Source organism: Lagenorhynchus albirostris, chromosome 1, assembly GCF_949774975.1.
Source record: "Lagenorhynchus albirostris chromosome 1, mLagAlb1.1, whole genome shotgun sequence".
NCBI classification, from domain to species: domain Eukaryota; kingdom Metazoa; phylum Chordata; class Mammalia; order Artiodactyla; family Delphinidae; genus Lagenorhynchus; species Lagenorhynchus albirostris.
The window spans coordinates 125,741,179-125,759,561 of NC_083095.1; the positions used below are offsets into that span (position 1 = coordinate 125,741,179).

The 18,383-nt window shown below is 40.0% G+C and overlaps 1 protein-coding gene across 9 annotated transcripts in view; it reads left to right on the forward strand.

Annotated features, from left to right (window-relative positions):
- The window catches only part of MAP2K5 (mitogen-activated protein kinase kinase 5), a 262,889-nt gene that overhangs the window by 155,231 nt on the left and 89,275 nt on the right, over positions 1 to 18,383 (forward strand). For all 9 annotated transcript variants that reach the window (XM_060152940.1, XM_060152910.1, XM_060152922.1 and 6 more), the window contains one exon: positions 6,254 to 6,325. In XM_060152940.1, the coding sequence (XP_060008923.1) occupies positions 6,254 to 6,325 (72 nt within the window). The remainder of the gene's footprint in view (positions 1 to 6,253; positions 6,326 to 18,383) is intronic.

Here is an 18,383-nt window from a genome sequence, read left to right on the forward strand (position 1 = left end):
TTTACATATATTATCTCTTTAAATCCTCACAACAACCCTATGAGGTAGGTAATATTATCGTTCTTTTACAGATGAAGGCACCAAGGGATAGAGAAGTTAAGTGACTTACCAGGTTCATACAGCTAATAAGTGGCAGAGTCAGGAGTGAAACCTACATAATCAGCCTCCAGAGACTGAACTTTTAACTGCTGTGCCTCTCATTCTATCCAGATTATTTATGTGTCTCTCCAAATCTAGATTAGGACTTTCACAGGGCAGGGTTTATTCTACTCATTCTCTATATGCAGTCCTTCACATGGTGCTAAATGATGAATCAGTTCATGAAAGTTGCATTCCAAAAATGACTTGTTCACTAATTATAAGCAGAGCATTTAACTTTTGTGTATTAATAAGTATCTTACTTGTGTGATAAAATATAGAAGACCCCCAGATGACTCAAATATAACCAACTAGACTGCTCAGATATTGAAAAGAAAATAAATCAAAGAAATAGCCGTGCATGTGTGAACAGTCTTACTTCTCCTACAATCTGAAATGTAAGGTATAAGAAAATGGTAATTGGGATAAAGATAGGGAGGGTTTTCTAAGATCCTTAAGTTATGAAAACAAACAAAAAAACAGTAACAATTTAGGGGCATGTTAAACAGTGGGTCTTATAGGAGACTTGGAAAGTCATCTGGTCCCACTTCCTCATTGACCAATGAGGATACTGAGACCCCAAAACTGAAGGGGCGTGTTCAAGGACACATTACATCTTAGGGGCAGGTAATTAGGTTTAATGAACATTTTAATCCAAAGCAAGAAATATTTTCAACTATATTTTAAAAGGATTTCATCCAGAAGGATTACAAAAGGGGTCCAGAGGCTTTGGTGGCTTATATTAAATTAAATCATTTCTTGGAAATTCTGATTACTAGAACTTTTACTCTATTTTAAAGACAGAAGGGGACTTACCTGGTGGCGCAGTGGTTAAGAATCCACCTGCCAATTCAAGGGACACAGGTTTGAGTCCTGGTCTGGGAAGATCCCACATGCTGCAGAGCAACTAAGCCCATGTGCCACAACTACTGAGCCTGCGTTCTAGAGCCCACGAGCCACAACTACTGAGCCCGAGTGCCACAACCACTGAAGCCCACACGCCTAGAGCCCATGCTCCGAAACGAGAAGCCACTGCAATGAGGAGCCCACACACCACAATGAAGAGTAGCCCCCACTCGCTGCAACTAGAGAAAGCCATGCGCAGCAACAAAGACCCAACACAGCCAAAAATAAATAAGTAAATAAAATAAATTTATATAAAAAAAGAAGCTATTAAAAAAATTAATAATAAAGACAGAAGTCCCTGAAACTTTAACCCACTCTTCAGTCATTGTGATGTATTATGTATATATATTTTTTTGGCTGCACCATGCGGCATGAGAGATCCTAGCTCCCCAGCCAGGGATTGAACCCATGACCCCTGCAGCACACTGAGTCCCAACCACTGGACTGCCAGGGAAGTCCTATTACAGTTTTTAAAAATCAAATATAAAAGTTTGACATTATTGTTACGAATACCTGAAGTTTTGAAATTAAGAAATCTTATGCAGATACTTGTCCTTTGGTATCAGAAAGTCAATCTAAATAACTTCTTATCTCCTGAACATTGTTTTCTACCTGGACTATTCCTGTTCTTAGAAATTACCTTTACCCAGATTATAACCTATACAGATTACGTGATACAACTCAGTTGGCCATGCTCATGCAGTGATCGTACATGGTGGTGTTGATTAGAAGGAGGCCAACATTTACTGAGCATCCCCACGTGGCATGTACTGAATTGAGCATATTACATGGATTTATTTAATCTTCAGACAACTCCATTAAGCATACATATTGTTATTATCGTCTTCATTTTACAGATGAGGAAACCAAAGGTGAAGTAACTTTAGCCCAGGTTCTCAGAGCTGGCAAGTAGTGACAGTCAAGATTTAATTAGGACACCAGCTTCTAGTTTCTGGTAGTAGCACATTAGGTTATTTGGACCAACTCTTCTGTTGAAAAATGCTAATTAAAATACTTTAAAAACCATCTCAAGTGCACTGAAGAGCTAAAACGACAACGGGGAACTCCCAGGACGGTTTTCAGATGGAAACCTGAAACAGAAGGGAAAGCAGAATGTCAGAGCACCAAAGCTGCTTATTCCTGAGGACATTTGGCTGTACTGCTACAGCTGTGAATGATATGGGGGCTCCCTTAAGGCAGAGGGTCTTGGAGAAGATCTTCCCCATATTATGCTGGAAGCCTGAAGAGGCCCTCACCCCAGTATAAAAGCAAACCAGAGTTAAAGCTGCTCTTCCTCCCCGATCCCAGGGAACAAAAGAGAAGGCTTCTCAGAGCCAAGCAGAGCAGCAGGAGAAAAAGGAAAAGGGAGAAAGTTGTGGCCATAGACTTAACTCTGGCACAGATTTACACCCTGGATGTTTGTATATGTGACCTGAGTTGGAAAAGGAGCTTCATGCTGAGAATATTGCTTGAGGTGGGCACATCCACTTTAGGCCTCAGAGAACCTTTCCAAACATTTTTTTGAAGAACAAAAACTAACAAGCAGCCAAAGAAAACTAGTCACACGAGGAAACAGAGCAACATGAAGGAACAACAGTTGTAAGCAGACTTTACATCAAAAATTTTTTAAGTGACATACTTGATTCGAGAAAGTCCCAAACAAAACTACTAGATAAAAATGAAAAGCTCACTATTTGGTAGCATATTGAATGGAGCAGAAGAGAGAATTAGTGAACTGGAAAATAGGTTGAGTTAGAGCAGTGTGACTCCAGAATCCTTGTTTAACCAGTATGCTCTACTGCCCACACAGTGATCTTGCCGGCTTTCTAAAAAATCCCCATTGTTTATGATATATACTTTTTGATTACATACTAGCCTAAAGTATTTGTGCATACTTTGTTAATTTTCTGAGTAGCCTGAGCAGAAGTTCCTTTATGGGAAGAGGTAAGGGATGTACCTTGGTATCGTCCTGCTTTTGACAAGTAAACCCTAGGGTACTGTGTTATAAATAGAGACAATTTTGGAATGAGTTAACTAAATATGGGCCCTGGGTAAATGCCCAGTCACGGCGGTAAGTGGAGGGGTGGAGTGTGCATGCCATCTTAGAGCCACTGCCCTTTTAGAATCCTCTGCTTTTTATATCATCACCACTCCTTACTGTTCTCATTAAGTACAGACGAGAGTTTTTCCCCGACACTTTAACTCCACTACAGGTGCTTCAGACAAGAGTCATGGTTTTCCGTTTATTAAGCTTTCCACACTAGTGACAAATGTCATGTCAGAAAGTAACTCAGCTTTTGCTTTTTAACAGAAAAATGTTCATCACAGGTCTTCTCTCAGTAGTGTCATACCTGGCCATTGGTTTGGTTTGGTTTGGTTTAGTTTGGTTTGGTTTTAGAGGGGAGAGGACAGAGCAGGCCACCTTGGCCTCAAGTGTGAGAACAGATTTGAATTGTGCAGCCTTAGGCCATCAAGTCCTGACTCTATACATTCAGAATGTATTGGGACTTATCTTGTACCTGTGTCAGTGTCAGCCACCTGGACATGTTTCCCAGTCCCTACGAATTCTTGAGGATACACCTGTAGAGCTGGCTGCCCACCTTTCACTCAGCATTCGTGCTTGAGTGCTGCATGACAACAGTAATCTCATTCTGTTAGCTTACTGTAAGAATAACTTCTCTAATGAGAAGTTGTTAGACTCTCATCCTTAAGGAGTTCTCCTATTTGCCTTCTGATATCTGTGACCATTATCATTTTTGCTAATTTTTCTTTTTAAATTTAATTTTTCTGTGCTTTATTTTCACATTACAGTTTACATTTGTTTTAGTAGTTCAGTGGGCAAATGTGATGATTATATTTAACCTTATTGTTGGTCTTGCACTTCTAGATGAAGTGCTGTATATTGATAACTGTCAGTTAGTGGATGAAGAAAGGGAGAGAGGACAGAAGGAGGAAGGCAACATTTGGTCATTTCTTTAACAATTCTAGAGGATTTTAGGATTTTCATGTTTGCTAGAAGTTCTTTTTTTTTTTAAGACATTGTTTTTAAACTTTTTTTTTAAGTTCTTATTTTTTGGCTGCATTGTGTCTTTGTTGCTGCGTGCTGGCTTTCTCTGGTTGCAGCGAGCGGGGCTATTCTTCATTGCATTGTGCAGGCTTCTCATTGCGGTGGCTTCTCTTGTCACAAAACACAGACTCTAGAGCACGCGGGCTTCAGTAGATGCAGCTTGTGGGCTCAGTAGTTGTGGCACGCGTAACAAAGAGTAGCCCCCACTTGCTGCAACTAGAGAAAGCCTGTGCACAGCAACGAAGACCCAACACAGCCAAAAATACATAAATAAAATAAATTTAAAATAGTAATATTTGTAAGATTGTTATAAAGTGTAGAGGATGCGAAGTATCTAGCCCAGTGTCTGGGACAAACTAGGTGATTATTAAATGATAGCTATTATTATCCTTTTCTAGGGGGTACAAATTAAATCTCTCTGTTCTCATATTCCTTATCTGTTAAATGCGGATGATAATAGTACCAGTCTAGTATGGGTGTTTATGAGTCTGAAGTGAAATATGCATGAAAAGCACTTAGAACAGTGCCTGGCACATGGAAATTCTTCAATAAATGCACAGAGTGATGATGCCGTTGTTGATATTATGATGATGGCATTATTCCTGTAACTGGCTGGCCAGTTGCATATGAACGCATCCTATTATGTATTGATCTAACTAGAATGGATAATGGGTTCATGCAGGTATGAGCCAGGACCTTGAAAAGTGGTGGTATGGGGGATTAGAAGATAAAAGAAAAAGTATTAGGGGATTGGAATGACCATATCTGGTAGCAGCTGGGAGAAATGGTCACATGACACTTGGGAAGAATTATTCTTGGTAGGAAAGGGGTTTTATAAATTAAAGAAATAAATAAAGGAACAGAAATAAGACAATCCAATCTGCTACCTCAGGGTAGGGCTTTATGTGATTTTATGAAAAGTGGGGGAGAAGGCATTAAATACATTGAGATAGCCTCATAGGTGGGAGTGGGAAGTAGGTTACAAAGTTCTGGGTCCCAACTAAGCCAACTCCCCAAGATGTAGGACTGTGCCAACTCACCTGAGAGTGTCCGGCACACATCTTCTACACTCATGGTATATCCCCTGCTGGTGAGTGGTGGATATCCATTTCTTCCGTCTGCAGTGGACCAGGCTGACCCTGACCCCAGTTACTCGTAAGGGCTCTCATGGAAACTTTTGAAGGATGATGGCTGTGGTGGCTTCCAAGAACTCTAGGGATGGTATAAAGAAGAGAATACTGCACTGGGGGCCAAGGGGTGTGGGTCATGATCCTAGCCCTGCCATGACTAGCTGTGTAACCTTGAGCAACCATTCCATCTCAGCAAAACCTCAGTTTCTCTTGTTCATTTGTTCCTGTGTTCATTCAAAAGACTTCTGTGAAGTACCTTTCTGAATGCCAAATCCTGGAGGGATAGAGAGACCAGGCAGCACCCACTTCAGTATGCAATTATTTCCGTTGAAGTAGAGAGTATGCAGGTAATTGTTAGACCAAGTATTTTCTACATATCTTGAATGGAGGACCAAGAGTCCCAAATGGACCATTTGAACTGTTCCTTGGTTTATATCAAAAAGAAACCCTGATACATGGGATGAAATGTTGAGTAGTAGGTGAATCTGGGCAAAGGAAATATGGATGTTCTTTTACTAGTCTTAATCTTTCAACTTTCCTATAAGTTTAATATTATTTCCAAATAAAAAATTTAAAATAACAGAATTCCTAGTGATTCAGACCCATCTCCCAAAATGCAAATAAGTGATGATATTATATAATGTGCTGTAATTTGTCACTCCACAACTAAGACCACTCACTGGATTTGGTCTGGGTTGAATTCTCAGCTCATTTAGTAGTTTAGGACTTGCCTAAATTATTTCACTAATATGAGCCTTCATTTTCTTTATAACAAAGTTTCCCTCATAGGGTCTTTGTGAGGATTCAATGAGATTATATCCAATATACCTATATTACCTATACGGTTTCTATGTATTATCTATATAAAACACGTACATATAAAATTGTTTTTCTTTTCATAATGTGCTGTGCAGATATTGATGGCTCTCTGCCTTAACTGAGCTCACATTAGCGTATGTGTTTCCTGGAGTAGCTTACATCAACTCACAAGCTCCCTTCTGTTTTCTTACAGCCTGAAAGAATTTCAGGGGAGCAATATGGAATCCATTCTGATGTCTGGAGCTTAGGAATCTCTTTTATGGAGGTATGTTGTTTGGAAATAGGTGCTTCTGTATATATCTGTACTAATATGTTCTATCAGGAAGGATGAAGATTTTGAAAAAAAGTGAAACCTCCAGTGTGTTATATGTACATGTAAACAGAGTTTAACTCAATAGTCCTTATTTTGATACCCTTGCATGGCTTGTGAGCTGACTATTCTAAAGTGTTATTTCTCACAGATCATTTGTGTAAAACTTATCTGGAGCGCTTCTTAAAAATACAGGTTCCTACGGCGACTGCCGCCACTGGCGACTGCAGCCAAAAAAAAAATACAGGTTCCTAGACTCCATCTAAAACCAATTAAATTCACATTTCTAAGAATCAGCATTATTAACATGTTCCCAGTGTGATCCTTATGCACACTAAATGTGGAGAACCTGTGATTTGAAAGAGAAATTCCAAAAAAATTATGTGTGATAGTAGCCTTGTTGGAATGCATATATAAATTCCAGAGGTGATTACTTTATTAACAAGTACAGCCCTACTCATTTGGATGTATAGTTTCTATATGTTTGTTTAGAAAGAAAAAAAAACCACCTTGTTCCAGTAGGATCATATCATGTGTTGGGCGACAGGGTGTGATATGATTTAGAGGAGGTTAGGTGTATGCATTTAGCACAATTTTAATGTCTTTACTCTTTATAGCTGTATTTAGAGTGGACTTTATCTTGGTATGCTACATGTAGCTCCACTAGAGGTCTGTGCTAAGATTTCTGTACAATGATCTTTGATCTGTAAGGAAATGCATAGGACTTATATTAGAAGGACATCTGGCTCAGGGTGAATTATAGTAGTATAAAGTCTGTATAATCACCAGTGCTTCAAGAATTGTATCTTATGTACATTGATTCAGATAAAGGAGGACTCTTTAAAAAGTAGAAAGAACTCCTTAAACAAGATCATGGATGAGTTGCAGTCACAATTTCATCAACTTTTTTTCTTTTGGTCAAATACTTTTTCTGTGATTTTCTTTTTCTGTGATTTTTGTAATGCATGAATGCAGTTGAATTTCTAAGGAGATATCTTCAGACTGAATTCACTTGCACTATAGAAAGAAAGCAAAAATAAAGTATTCAATGTTTGTTAAACCATATTCTTCTGCTTCTTCATGAAAGAGAATCTAAGAGGAAATACAATATGTATGTATCAGCTGACAGGTTAGCAATACTGGTGGACAGATGCTCAGAACTAAGTTTCCCAACAGAATCCTGAAGGGCTTGTCCAATTAGCCTGTTTCAGGGAAAACTAGTATTTTTGATCTGTGGAGCTCAGCTCTTGCTATTATATAATTTCCCTTTGCATATTTTAAATCCTCATCATTAAATGTATTTGGTAAAAGACCAGATACAGTGTAGAACATTTGAGAAGTTACGTGGTGTAAAGATACGACTCGTAGGCTGGGAATGAAAGACCTGGATTGCAGGTCCAGCTTTGCTACTGCTTTTCTAGGTGGCGCTGTGCAAGCCAGTGTCCCTCACAGTGGGTCTCAGTTTCTTCATCTGTAAAATAATGATCTCTAAGCCCCGTTCCAGACTAACATTCTGTGACTCTAAGCAGTCTGTTCTTGTCTTTCTTTAGCTTTCTGCAGCAACTCTAGAATTGTGTGACTTAACAATATGCAGAGGCATAGCAATACTGTCAGACAGTGTAACTAATAGATTTAAGATTTAGAGCATGCATACATATTCACCATTCCTTTCTTCCACATTCGTTTCTTCATCCAGGTTTTGAGCTCCTGCTATATCTGCTAGATAGGCAGTGGGGATATAGTAATGACAGACACTCCATTCTTGATTCTAATGGAGTTTTGCATTTGGTGAGGGGTGGGGCATTAAGTACAAAAAACAGAAGGAAAACTAAATATATAATTTGTCAGGCAGTGGTAAGTCCTAAGGGAAAAAATGAAGTGGAGTAGTCCTTTCTGATAAAACAGCCTTTGAGCAGAGACTGGAATGGTGTGAGGGGGCCATCAGGCAACAGCAGATACAAAGGTGCTAAGCTGGAGTGTGTTTGGCATGTTTAAGGAAAGCAGAGAGACCCAGGTGACTAGAGTGGAGTTAGAAAGGGAAAACAGGGAAAAAATACAGTCAGAGAGGTAGCCAGGGGCCAGATCATATGCAGCCTTGTAGGCCACGGTAAGGACTTTAGATGTTACTCTGAGAGTAAATGATTTGAGTTATATTTTCAGAGGATGATGGGGTGCTCTGTGGAGCACAGAATATAGAGGGGCAATCATGGAAACAGGGAGATCAGTTAAGATAGGTAGGCAGATAGGTATGTGAGTAGATGGATAGATAGATAGTTGCTTAATAAATAGCACATATTTATATTGCATATTGACATATATGTCTGCCAGTATTTTGCTGGGTGCTAGGGATACAAAGAGTAATAAAAAGAGACTGTCATTTAGGGAGCGAGATTGCCATCGATGTATTTGGGTTTCGTTGATCATGTTCATTTATCCTGGAGGTAAACTGTTGAATGGTCTTCAGAAGACTGGAGAAAACACACTCGTTGACACTGTAAGACTGAGGAGGATTAAGGTGTAAGGAACAGTGTGAAAAAGTGTCATCATTGAGTGTGAGACACCTGAATGCCAGAAGGAGCGTGTTGGCTCATGTAGTAAAGTGGAGAGTAGAAAAGGACCACTGGTCAGGAGTGAGGGCCAAGAAGGGTTAGGTGTTTCCCTTCTCACTGCATTTTAAAATGGTTGTTGAGGAGCCAGATGTGAGATCAGAAGGGGGAGGAGATAGCCTTCGAGGATGTAAAGTGCAGTCTGATTATGATCATCAGAAAGGGTTGTTGAGCACCTCTGTGTGTGCGATGCTTAACTAAATGCTTTTGAAAGGGACTATGTGATCGTAGTCTCTGTATTCTGGGAGCCTATGATCCACCAGACAGGCAAGTGAGAACAGATGACCAAACACAGGTGGTGGAGTAGGTCTTTAGAGAGAAGAGTAAGGCCCTGGAATGTGTTATATACCAGATTCATTTGGGGTACAAGGCAACAAAAAATATGTGATAGGGAATGGGAGTCGGAGGTTTTGAGTCCATAGATAAGAAATTGTGTGTGATTCAATAATGAAGAGAACCCCAAGGTTCTTTTTTTAGGAGCAGATATGATGAGAACATTACCTGAAGAGAGTGGGAAGTTGGTCCAAAAAAGCACTGAAGAGCCAGTTTCTTCTTTGTTTTCACCACAGTGTTCTTGGAACAGATGTGGTAAAACCTGTTTAAAATCACTGTAGATTGAGAGAAGTGTGAATCTCAATAGCATTTTAAAATCCTGAGTAACAAATTCTGTTCTGAAACGTAGTCACCATCTTCAAAGAAGAATTGCTTCTCTTCTGTTTATCCTCACTTTTAAAAGTGAAAGGTTCCCTTTCTAGGTACACACTCCAAAGGGTAGAAACTTTCATTCATTCAGTAATTACTATTTAAGCACTTACCACGTGCTAAGCCTCGGAGAGTGGAGCACAAAAAGCTGAGAAAAGACTGCCTCTGACAGAGAAGACAGACACCTAAAGCCCTGCGCAGTGTGATAGTGTTGTTAGTAAAGATGTTTATGAAGTGCTCTCAGCCACAAAGGTTGGGAGGGTGGCAGGTTTCTCAAAGGAGTTGACAGTTGAGCTGGGTTGTCTTGAAGGGAGTTGCCCCCGGGAGAAAGAAAGAAAAGATGGAGGAGCCCCTCCCACTCCCCAGCACACTCTGGGGTGGATCTTTGTAAACCCTTCAGGAGAGAGCAAGTGTCTAGGTATGCAAGGTCTACCTATTTGTGCGGATACCTTCCTCAAAGCGTCTTGAGTCAATCAGTTTATTCCCCTAGGGTACCAGCTGGTAAAAAAACAAATGGGATAAAAATATAGGAAACCAAGCAAAGGAAGTTTCCTGAAATTACACAAGAATCAGATAGAGACAAAATGGGAACCAGAGTTTTCTATCCCTTCTACCTCTACCTAGCACTCCCCCCACCAAATTCCATAAATTCCATAAAATCCCTGAGGTTTGGTGATGCAAGAGTTAGAAGGCTGCCTTCCTTGCTTTAAACTCCTAAAATACAAGGTTCACCCTTGCTTGCCTTCTTCATACTGCCCCTTCCCTTGTTAATGTGCTGTCACAGTCCCCACGGGGACTCATAACAAGGCCTCTCGCCACACTCTTTCATAAAAGATGATGCTGTGTGCAGCTAAAATGTGCCATTAAAAAAGTCACAGGTACACTTGTGCCTTAAGCAAAGAATCTTTAATATCAGACTATCTCCTTATCCAGGGACAGAACTGCCCCCATCTCTTCTCAATTCTGCATGAAGTGCTTCTTTTCCAGGATTTTGTCAGCTGTATATAGCATTTGGAGTTGGCAGAAGTAAAATAAAGATGGAAATACCCCTAAGAAGGGGAAAAATGAGATTATTAAGCTTGACTAGAGCACAGCAGTTTTACTAGATGTAAAGATTTTGGCCCCTTTCTATGTTTTTTATTTATGGTTTTTAGATCCTTAAATGTGTTGTAGTTCTCCTCATGTGGATTAGTTATAGAATGAAGTAAAGGTCAAAACCCACGTGGAATTAATTGCACTTCTTCCTTGAGCCTTCATGACAAGAATCAGTGTGAAAATTCAAAAAAGTAGAGAAGAAAAAAGAAGCGAGGATCAGCAACAAGAGTACAAAATTTCTGAACTAGGACAAACTGGGAAGATGAATCCTGCCCCAGAATATTTGTTTGACTCTTATAGAAAGCATGCCCTGATTCAGTGGACTGGGTGATGTTTAGGGCTGAATGTGTACATAGTAAGGGCTTGTCTTACCAATTTTGATGATTTTAATTTCTAGGGGTAAGGAGTACCTAAAACATATTAGGGCAGAATTTCTGAATTTCACAGGCTGTGCATTGCTTCTCTCTTCTCCCATGGAACGAATGGCTTGAGGAGAGAGTCCCACTGTTGCTTCTTACTAATTAGTTAATCCATTCATATTCTTGTGTCATTCAAGTCACAACACGAATCTGTGGGAGGGAAGTAAGCAGTATTATTTGGAAAAGCTGGATTTTTAAGTTGGTCCTAATTGGGTCAAAAAAAGAAGTCAACACACGCCCTCCTCTAGCCTTGTGTTTGCAGCGCTCAGGAGGACGCACATACATCTAAAAAGGCACCAGGTCAGTCTTGCAGTGTTCTTGTTCTCACTGAGTATGAGCTCTCCAAGTACATGTTCTGGTTTGTGATTCTCTTTGGCGGGCTATTGTAAACCTTATTAAGGTCGGTGGTGAATAATCTGACAGGCTTTTCCACAGGAGTCAGACTGAAAGCCCTGTGTTTAGCGCATGCATTTTGCTCTTTTCACTTGGGTCCTCGCTCTTTCTGCCTTTGTTTGCCTCCTCTCTCCACCAGTCTCTTGAGTCCAAAGCGTAGAACAATCTGGCTTGATGCGCTTGGTTAATTGGAGTGTCATCTAGTCCTCTGAGACCCCTCTTCAGCGTGATCACTGTTTTACTGAAGTGGTTTGAATGATGTGTTAAATGATGAAAGCAAGGTCCGTGGCTTAGAAAAATGTGTCTAGATAGGTGAAGAACACGTTCAGAGAGTCACACAAGGTCATTGTCATCAAAGTAGCACCATCTTCTAAGGATTTGATGGGTTCTGTTGTTTTGACAGAGTTATTCTTGTGAGCTTCAAAATTACCTTTACCAAGTTAAAAATATTCAAGGAATACTATGCTGTTCACTCTACATGGAATATGATTTTCTTCTTCTCCCCAAGATACAATTTAAATACACATCCTTTATAACACCAACTCTGATCTCTGCAGCTGAAAGTAATTTCTTCTCCTTCTGCCCTTCATCTACATCTTCCTTGTGGCATGTGCGTTTTCCACTTTGTATTTTATTCATTTATAGCTATGTCATGGTTCCTTATGACAGGATTTAAATCTGATTCTCTCATAATCTCCTACACTCTCTAGCACAATTTCACTGCCCTAGTGAGTACTCAAGAAATCTTTGGGGCTCAATTTTTTCATACTTCTGTAATGGTTTTAAAGCAGTTTCTGAAAATAAAGATCAGAGTTAAAGTTTGACGAAGCCTTTACCATAAGTGCTCACAAACATTTGCTGAATAGATCATAAACGTTTTGCATGTGAAGAAGAATTTTCTGTTTGCCAGAGTATCAGACCTAGATTCAAATTCCACTTCAGCCAGCACACTATAGATCGTTGGATAAATCACTTAATCTCTCGGGGCCTTTAGATGGGAGCTCTGTTTCAGAGCTTCTGGAAAGGGCACAATGAGAAAATTAAGCCATTATCCCCTCTCTTTCAGAGGAATTACTTTTTGAAATGTTTACATATGGTTCAAAAAGCCTCCTAATTTGGTTAAAGCATGGAATGCATGTGTTATTTTCCACTCTCACCTCAAACTCCACTAAAAATTACCGTGAAGGGATTTTTTTTTCTTTTAAGGCTTATTACCATAAAGAAAGGGAAAAGAGGGACTTCCCTGGCGGTCCAGTGGTTAAGACTCTGCGCTTCCAATGCAGGGGGCACAGATTCGATCCCTGGTTGGGGAGCTAGGATCCCACAGGCCGCATGGCGTGGCCAAAAAATTTAAAAAATTTTATTAAAAAAGGAAAGGAGACAACAGCAACCAAATTTTGAATGTGGGAAAGCAGATGAACAACAATACACAACTTAGCAGAACCGAGAGTGTTGAAATCCTAAGCCAGCAGTAGAGAAAGAGAGGAGCACCTGATTTCCTTTAAACTACCCAGAAGGCTCAGGAATTGGTGGTCCCAGATATCTGGAACTAGGAGTAGAGGTGGGGCCAGAGAAGAGAATTGTCTTAAAGATGTCTGAGAAACAGTTAAGCTGTTCGACCCACAGGTTCTTTGCCTAACTCAGCATGAGCAGACAGTCACCCCTCCCCAGCCCTAACACAAGACTGAGTAGAGGAGTTTCTCTGAGAATAAAATAAGTGATACCTGGCAGTGTAGAAGCCTGGGTCCCATTACTGAGCACAGAGGCATTAAGTGAAAGTTTAGATTCTAAATGTGGAGACTCCCAGCCATCTTACTACACCCTGTTCCTGGGACACTAGAAGCCAAGATTACTTTTCAGGAAGGATACTGGAGGAGACTTTCTTTTTTTTTTTTAACATCTTTATTGGTGTATAATTGCTTTACAATGGTGTGTTAGTTTCTGCTTTATAACAAAGTGAATCGGTTATACATATACATATGTTCCCATATCTCTTCCCTCTTGCGTCTTGGAGGAGACTTTCTTTAGGGAAATGTGACCAAGAGGCCTTAAAGATCCAGGCATTGGGAGTTTTCCAGGGAAACAGTCCAGTGAGATCGTGTTACCTCAGCCTACAGGCTCCACTCACAAGCACAGAGTTACTAGTCAGATTTGTAGTGCCTTACTCTTAGCAAAACATTTGAGGAAGGCTTTTAAGGTAAGAACAGAGACCTAAAATAACTGAAAAAGAAAGCAATTTGGAGGGCTTGGACACTATGCAGGAGAGAAAAATTCAAATGAACTCTGATATTCTCAGAGGGATGGGAGAAAATGTTGCATCTAGGAAACAAGAACAGGCTGCTGTAACAAAGGAACTTTCAGATGACAACAACAAATAGAGTATTAAAATTAGAGAACCAGGGACTTCCCAGGTGGCGCAGTGGTTAAGAATCTGCCTGCCAATGCCGGGGACACGGGTTTGATCCCTAGTCCAGGAAGATCCCACATGCCACCAAGTAACTAATAAGCCCATGCACCACAACTACTGAGCCTGCACTCTAGAGCCCGCGAGCCACAACTACTGAAGCCCACGCGCCTAGAGCCTGTGCTTCACAACATGAAGAGCAGCCACTGCAATGAGAAGCCCATGCACTGCAACAAAGAGTAGCCCCCGCTCACCTCAACTAGAGAAAGCCCGCACGCAGCAACAAAGACCCAATGCAGCCAAAAAAAAAAAAAAAAAATTAGAGAACCAGGGTAGGAAGTCTAACGTAAAAAACAGAAGTTTCAGGAAGAATGAACAGAGAAAACAAAGGGGAGGAAATCATCAATAGAAATGTTTCAATTTTAATTTTATAACATGAGAGAAATATTTGTATGTCATTTCAGATGGCCTTCTTCTTAGTATTTCTACAGAAGAAAAAAAAAACCCTAACTTTTCTAAATGATGTATGTCAGTGCTTTTGCCCAGAGAAAGTGAGTTTTTGTAGGAGAATAGAAAATTATTGAATTCTCTGTAGACATCTGTAATAGAATTGTCCCAAGGAAAATTTAGGGTAAAATGTACAAATAGTTGGATGTAACTACCTTGTGTTATGGAACTGTGAAAAGCTGTTAACACATCTAATTTTTTTGATTTTACCTTTATACATACTGTTTAATGGATATCAGATAAGACTCATTAGATATCAAGAAAATGCAGTGTGATTTTCTACATTTACAAGCAAACATATAGAGTATAGTGAGCTGTGTAAAATGAAAATAAAAGTATTGAAAAAGTGACATGGATCACCCAGCCCAGTACCTTTGACAGAAGTTTCTGGAGAAGTGTGGTGAAGAGTATGTCATTTTCTTTCTATGATATATTTTCCGATATTAAGGCTATCATCCTAATCCTTGAACTGTTAAAGAGCACACATTTTGCGTTAACCAGAAATGTTGACGCCACCACTTAAAATCAGTGTTATCTTGGCCAAGTCATTTTGCCACTCTGAGTGTCAGCCTCTTATCTGTGGAGCAAAGAGAACATTAGAAGTCATTCCTCAAATACTTATTGAACACTTTTTATGTGCCAGATACTTTACTAGGTGCTGGGGACACATTGGTAAATAGGTATGTTTCCTTTCCTTGTTGAACCTACAATGTAATGAAGGAGGCAGAAGATAAACAATAATAGTAAACACCTATTTTTTTGAGAGAAGGCAATTTCAGTATTCTAGGCTTTTTAATAAATACTTGCATCTAACAGTAACAACCCCATTAAATTACTTTGAGAAGTAAGCTTCTCTTTGAAATAACATCTAGGTAGTGGATGTTTACCAGGTGAAGAGAATTATGGAGCATTACCTAGACTTGGTTCCTGCCTCTAAATATACAGAAGAACCTATTCCCCGCTCTCCCTACGAAAAAAAAAAAAAAAGTTTCCAGAGACACAACTGTCTCTAGTGGATCTACAGCTGCAGCTTTGTTTGCCTTTCTAGCCCCTGGTGATTATGAACCTGGTCTGAGGGGTGACGGATGGCTCTGGATGCCCTCTAAGCAGCTGCTGTCAGCTTCCCTTGACCATAAAAACTTGGCATTTGGTGTGCACCACTCAAATATTGATTTTTTTCTCCTCTTCCTTTTTATAATTATTGTCAAGAACGTGAGTGGACATTGACTCTTATTATAATATGTTATCTGCTGCTCCATCTAGTGAAATATCTTACCTGTTGATCAGAAGTTTCTGCTGAAAACCATCAGAAGGCTGAAGAATTAAAGCTGAAGGGTCCAAAGACAAAGGAAATTTCAGTGGAAGATTGTATAGGAAAGTGGGTAGAAGTGTGGTTCTGGAATCCTTGTCATGGGCCTCCTTCCCTTCCATTGAAGAATATTGAGGAAAACAGCATGTAACAGTTCCAGTCACTCATTCCTCTTCTCACGCTCCCCTTTCTGTAATTGTCTTAACTTGATTTTTCTCTATTGTCATTTTTTGTCTAAAATTTTATATAACTTATTGCAAAAAGGAGCTGTTAAAATGACCTTTGGCAGATGATGGATCGACTAGTTCAGCCTTTTGCAAGGTCTGTGAAGGGATCCAGCTGTCTCAGATTACCATGCCTAAATGTGCATTTTCCAAGGTTGTCAGTGATTGCAGTGAATGTGAAACTGGCAGACAAAGTGAAGTGTTTCCCACTGAATGAGGCATTGTTGAGCTTGCTTTGTGCTCAGAGCTATCCTGAACAACCATGAGATTGACAAAACAAGATGGAACAGGTGCTAGCAGTCCCAGCTAAGCATTTTATTATTTTGATGGATTTCAGACTGATTTTAAAGTTTTTCCAAGAGCACATGTCCGAATCGTGTATACACACAAACACACAAAATTTGGACTTTAAAAAAAAGAAAAAAAACATTATATCAACACAGTCTTGATATGAAGAATAAAGAAATAAAGAGAAGACAAAGCAGGCATTTGACAACCCATATTCCAGTGTTTGAAGGATTGTCAGTGGAGAGGCAAGCTGCTACTTTATGACTGACGGGCTGAGCTTTCTGAAGCTAACAAAAAAACAAAAAGCCCGTGGTTTTCTATTCAGTATAAAGAAGAGTTTTTTAATGGATATATCCCTGCACCCTTCCTACTCAACAGTGCAGTCATCCTTTTAGAGGTAAAAAAAATGCCCACATCCCTAGGGGCATTTAAGTAGTGACTGAATACTTGTCTCAGGTTTGTTTTTTTTTAAGAAATACTTTGTAGAAGAGACAGGTATAAGGTTAGACAAGATGCAGTCATTTATTCATTTAGTCACTTAGCAGATTTTTGTTGAGTGCCCATTATGTGGCAGGCACTGTGCTAGTCACTGGGGACATTGCTAGGAATGAAAGTGACAAAATCCCTGCTTTAATGGAGCCTACATTTTAAAGAAGGGTGCTTGACAATAATAACTTTTTAGACAGAAATAAACAGCACCGTATGATAGGAGTAACTGAGTGGTGTCGGGTTACTTTTGAGTTGAGATCTAAAAGATAAAAGGGGCCAGTGTTTTAGTGACATCTGTCAACTCTAAAATTCTGAGTGTGATAATTTGAGGAACCGCTGCTGCTACCTTTGAGATACTGAGCAATAAAAACCACTGCTCATAGAGATCTATCAATACTCAAATCCAGTGACCTGAAATTGGCTTTAAAAATCCTCTCAGGGCTTCCCTGGTGGCGCAGTGGTTGAGAGTCCACCTGCCGATGCAGGGGACAGGGGTTCGTGCCCCGGTCTGGGAGGATCCCACATGCCGCGGAGCAGCTGGGCCTGTGAGCCATGGCCCCTGAGCCTGCACGTCCGGAGCCTGTGCTCCACAACAGGAGAGGCCACAACAGTGAGAGGCCCGCATACCGCAAAAAAAAAAAAAAAAAAAATCCTCTCAAAGATCCTACAGACTATTTTCCATACTTTGGTTCTGAACTGAATAATAATAACTTTAACATTTTTTTAGCATTTAATTAGAAAAATCTTTTGCACTCCGTATCTTGTATTTAGAGACTAGAGTGTTTTTTAACTAGAAGAGAGACATTAGAACTTGTTAAATCAGATCCCTTCTCCTACCAGTGAGGAAGCTCGGGTCCAGAGAAGGGAAGGACTGTGCCCACAGGTACAGCATAAGCGATGAGGACTGGCAGCTGGGACCTCTGATGTGCAGTGGAGTGTGCTTTCCTCTGTTCCTTGCTGTTGACATCTCGCTCAGTGTCATTCTAGAAGGGTGACAACACTTTATGTGTACATAACGCTTTACAAAGCCATTTGATATTCATTATCTCATTTAAGCTTCTCCCCACTGTGATGGAAATGACCAAAAAGTCAGTAATTTAAGTTACCCAAGATTATTCCACCAACTTTGATCTATAAGCATCAAAGTTCCTATTTTGCAAATAAGGAAACTGAGATCCAGAGAAATTAAAGGACTTTTCCAGAAAGGTTAGGTGACTAGACCAGGGAGCTGCAGTTAAATGTCTGACTCTGGATGAAAGTCTGCTTCTTCCACTATGCTGTAGAAAAGAAGTAGATCAGTAGTTTGAAAAAAGGAGAGAGAAATGGTAACTGTAAATGGGCAGGAAATCAGATAAAGGAAAAGGCTGGTATATTGTGACTCTGCTCATAGTCAACACTGCTTTTCACAGGATTGCTACCTACACTCTCCCTATAGTTGGTTCAGCTTTACTGTATTTTTTTAATAGATTAATTAATTAATTTATTTATTTTTTGGCTGCGTTGGCTCTTCGTTGCTGTGCGCGGGCTTCCTCTAGTTGCGGCGAGTGGGGGCCACTCTTTGTTGCGGTGCGCGGGCT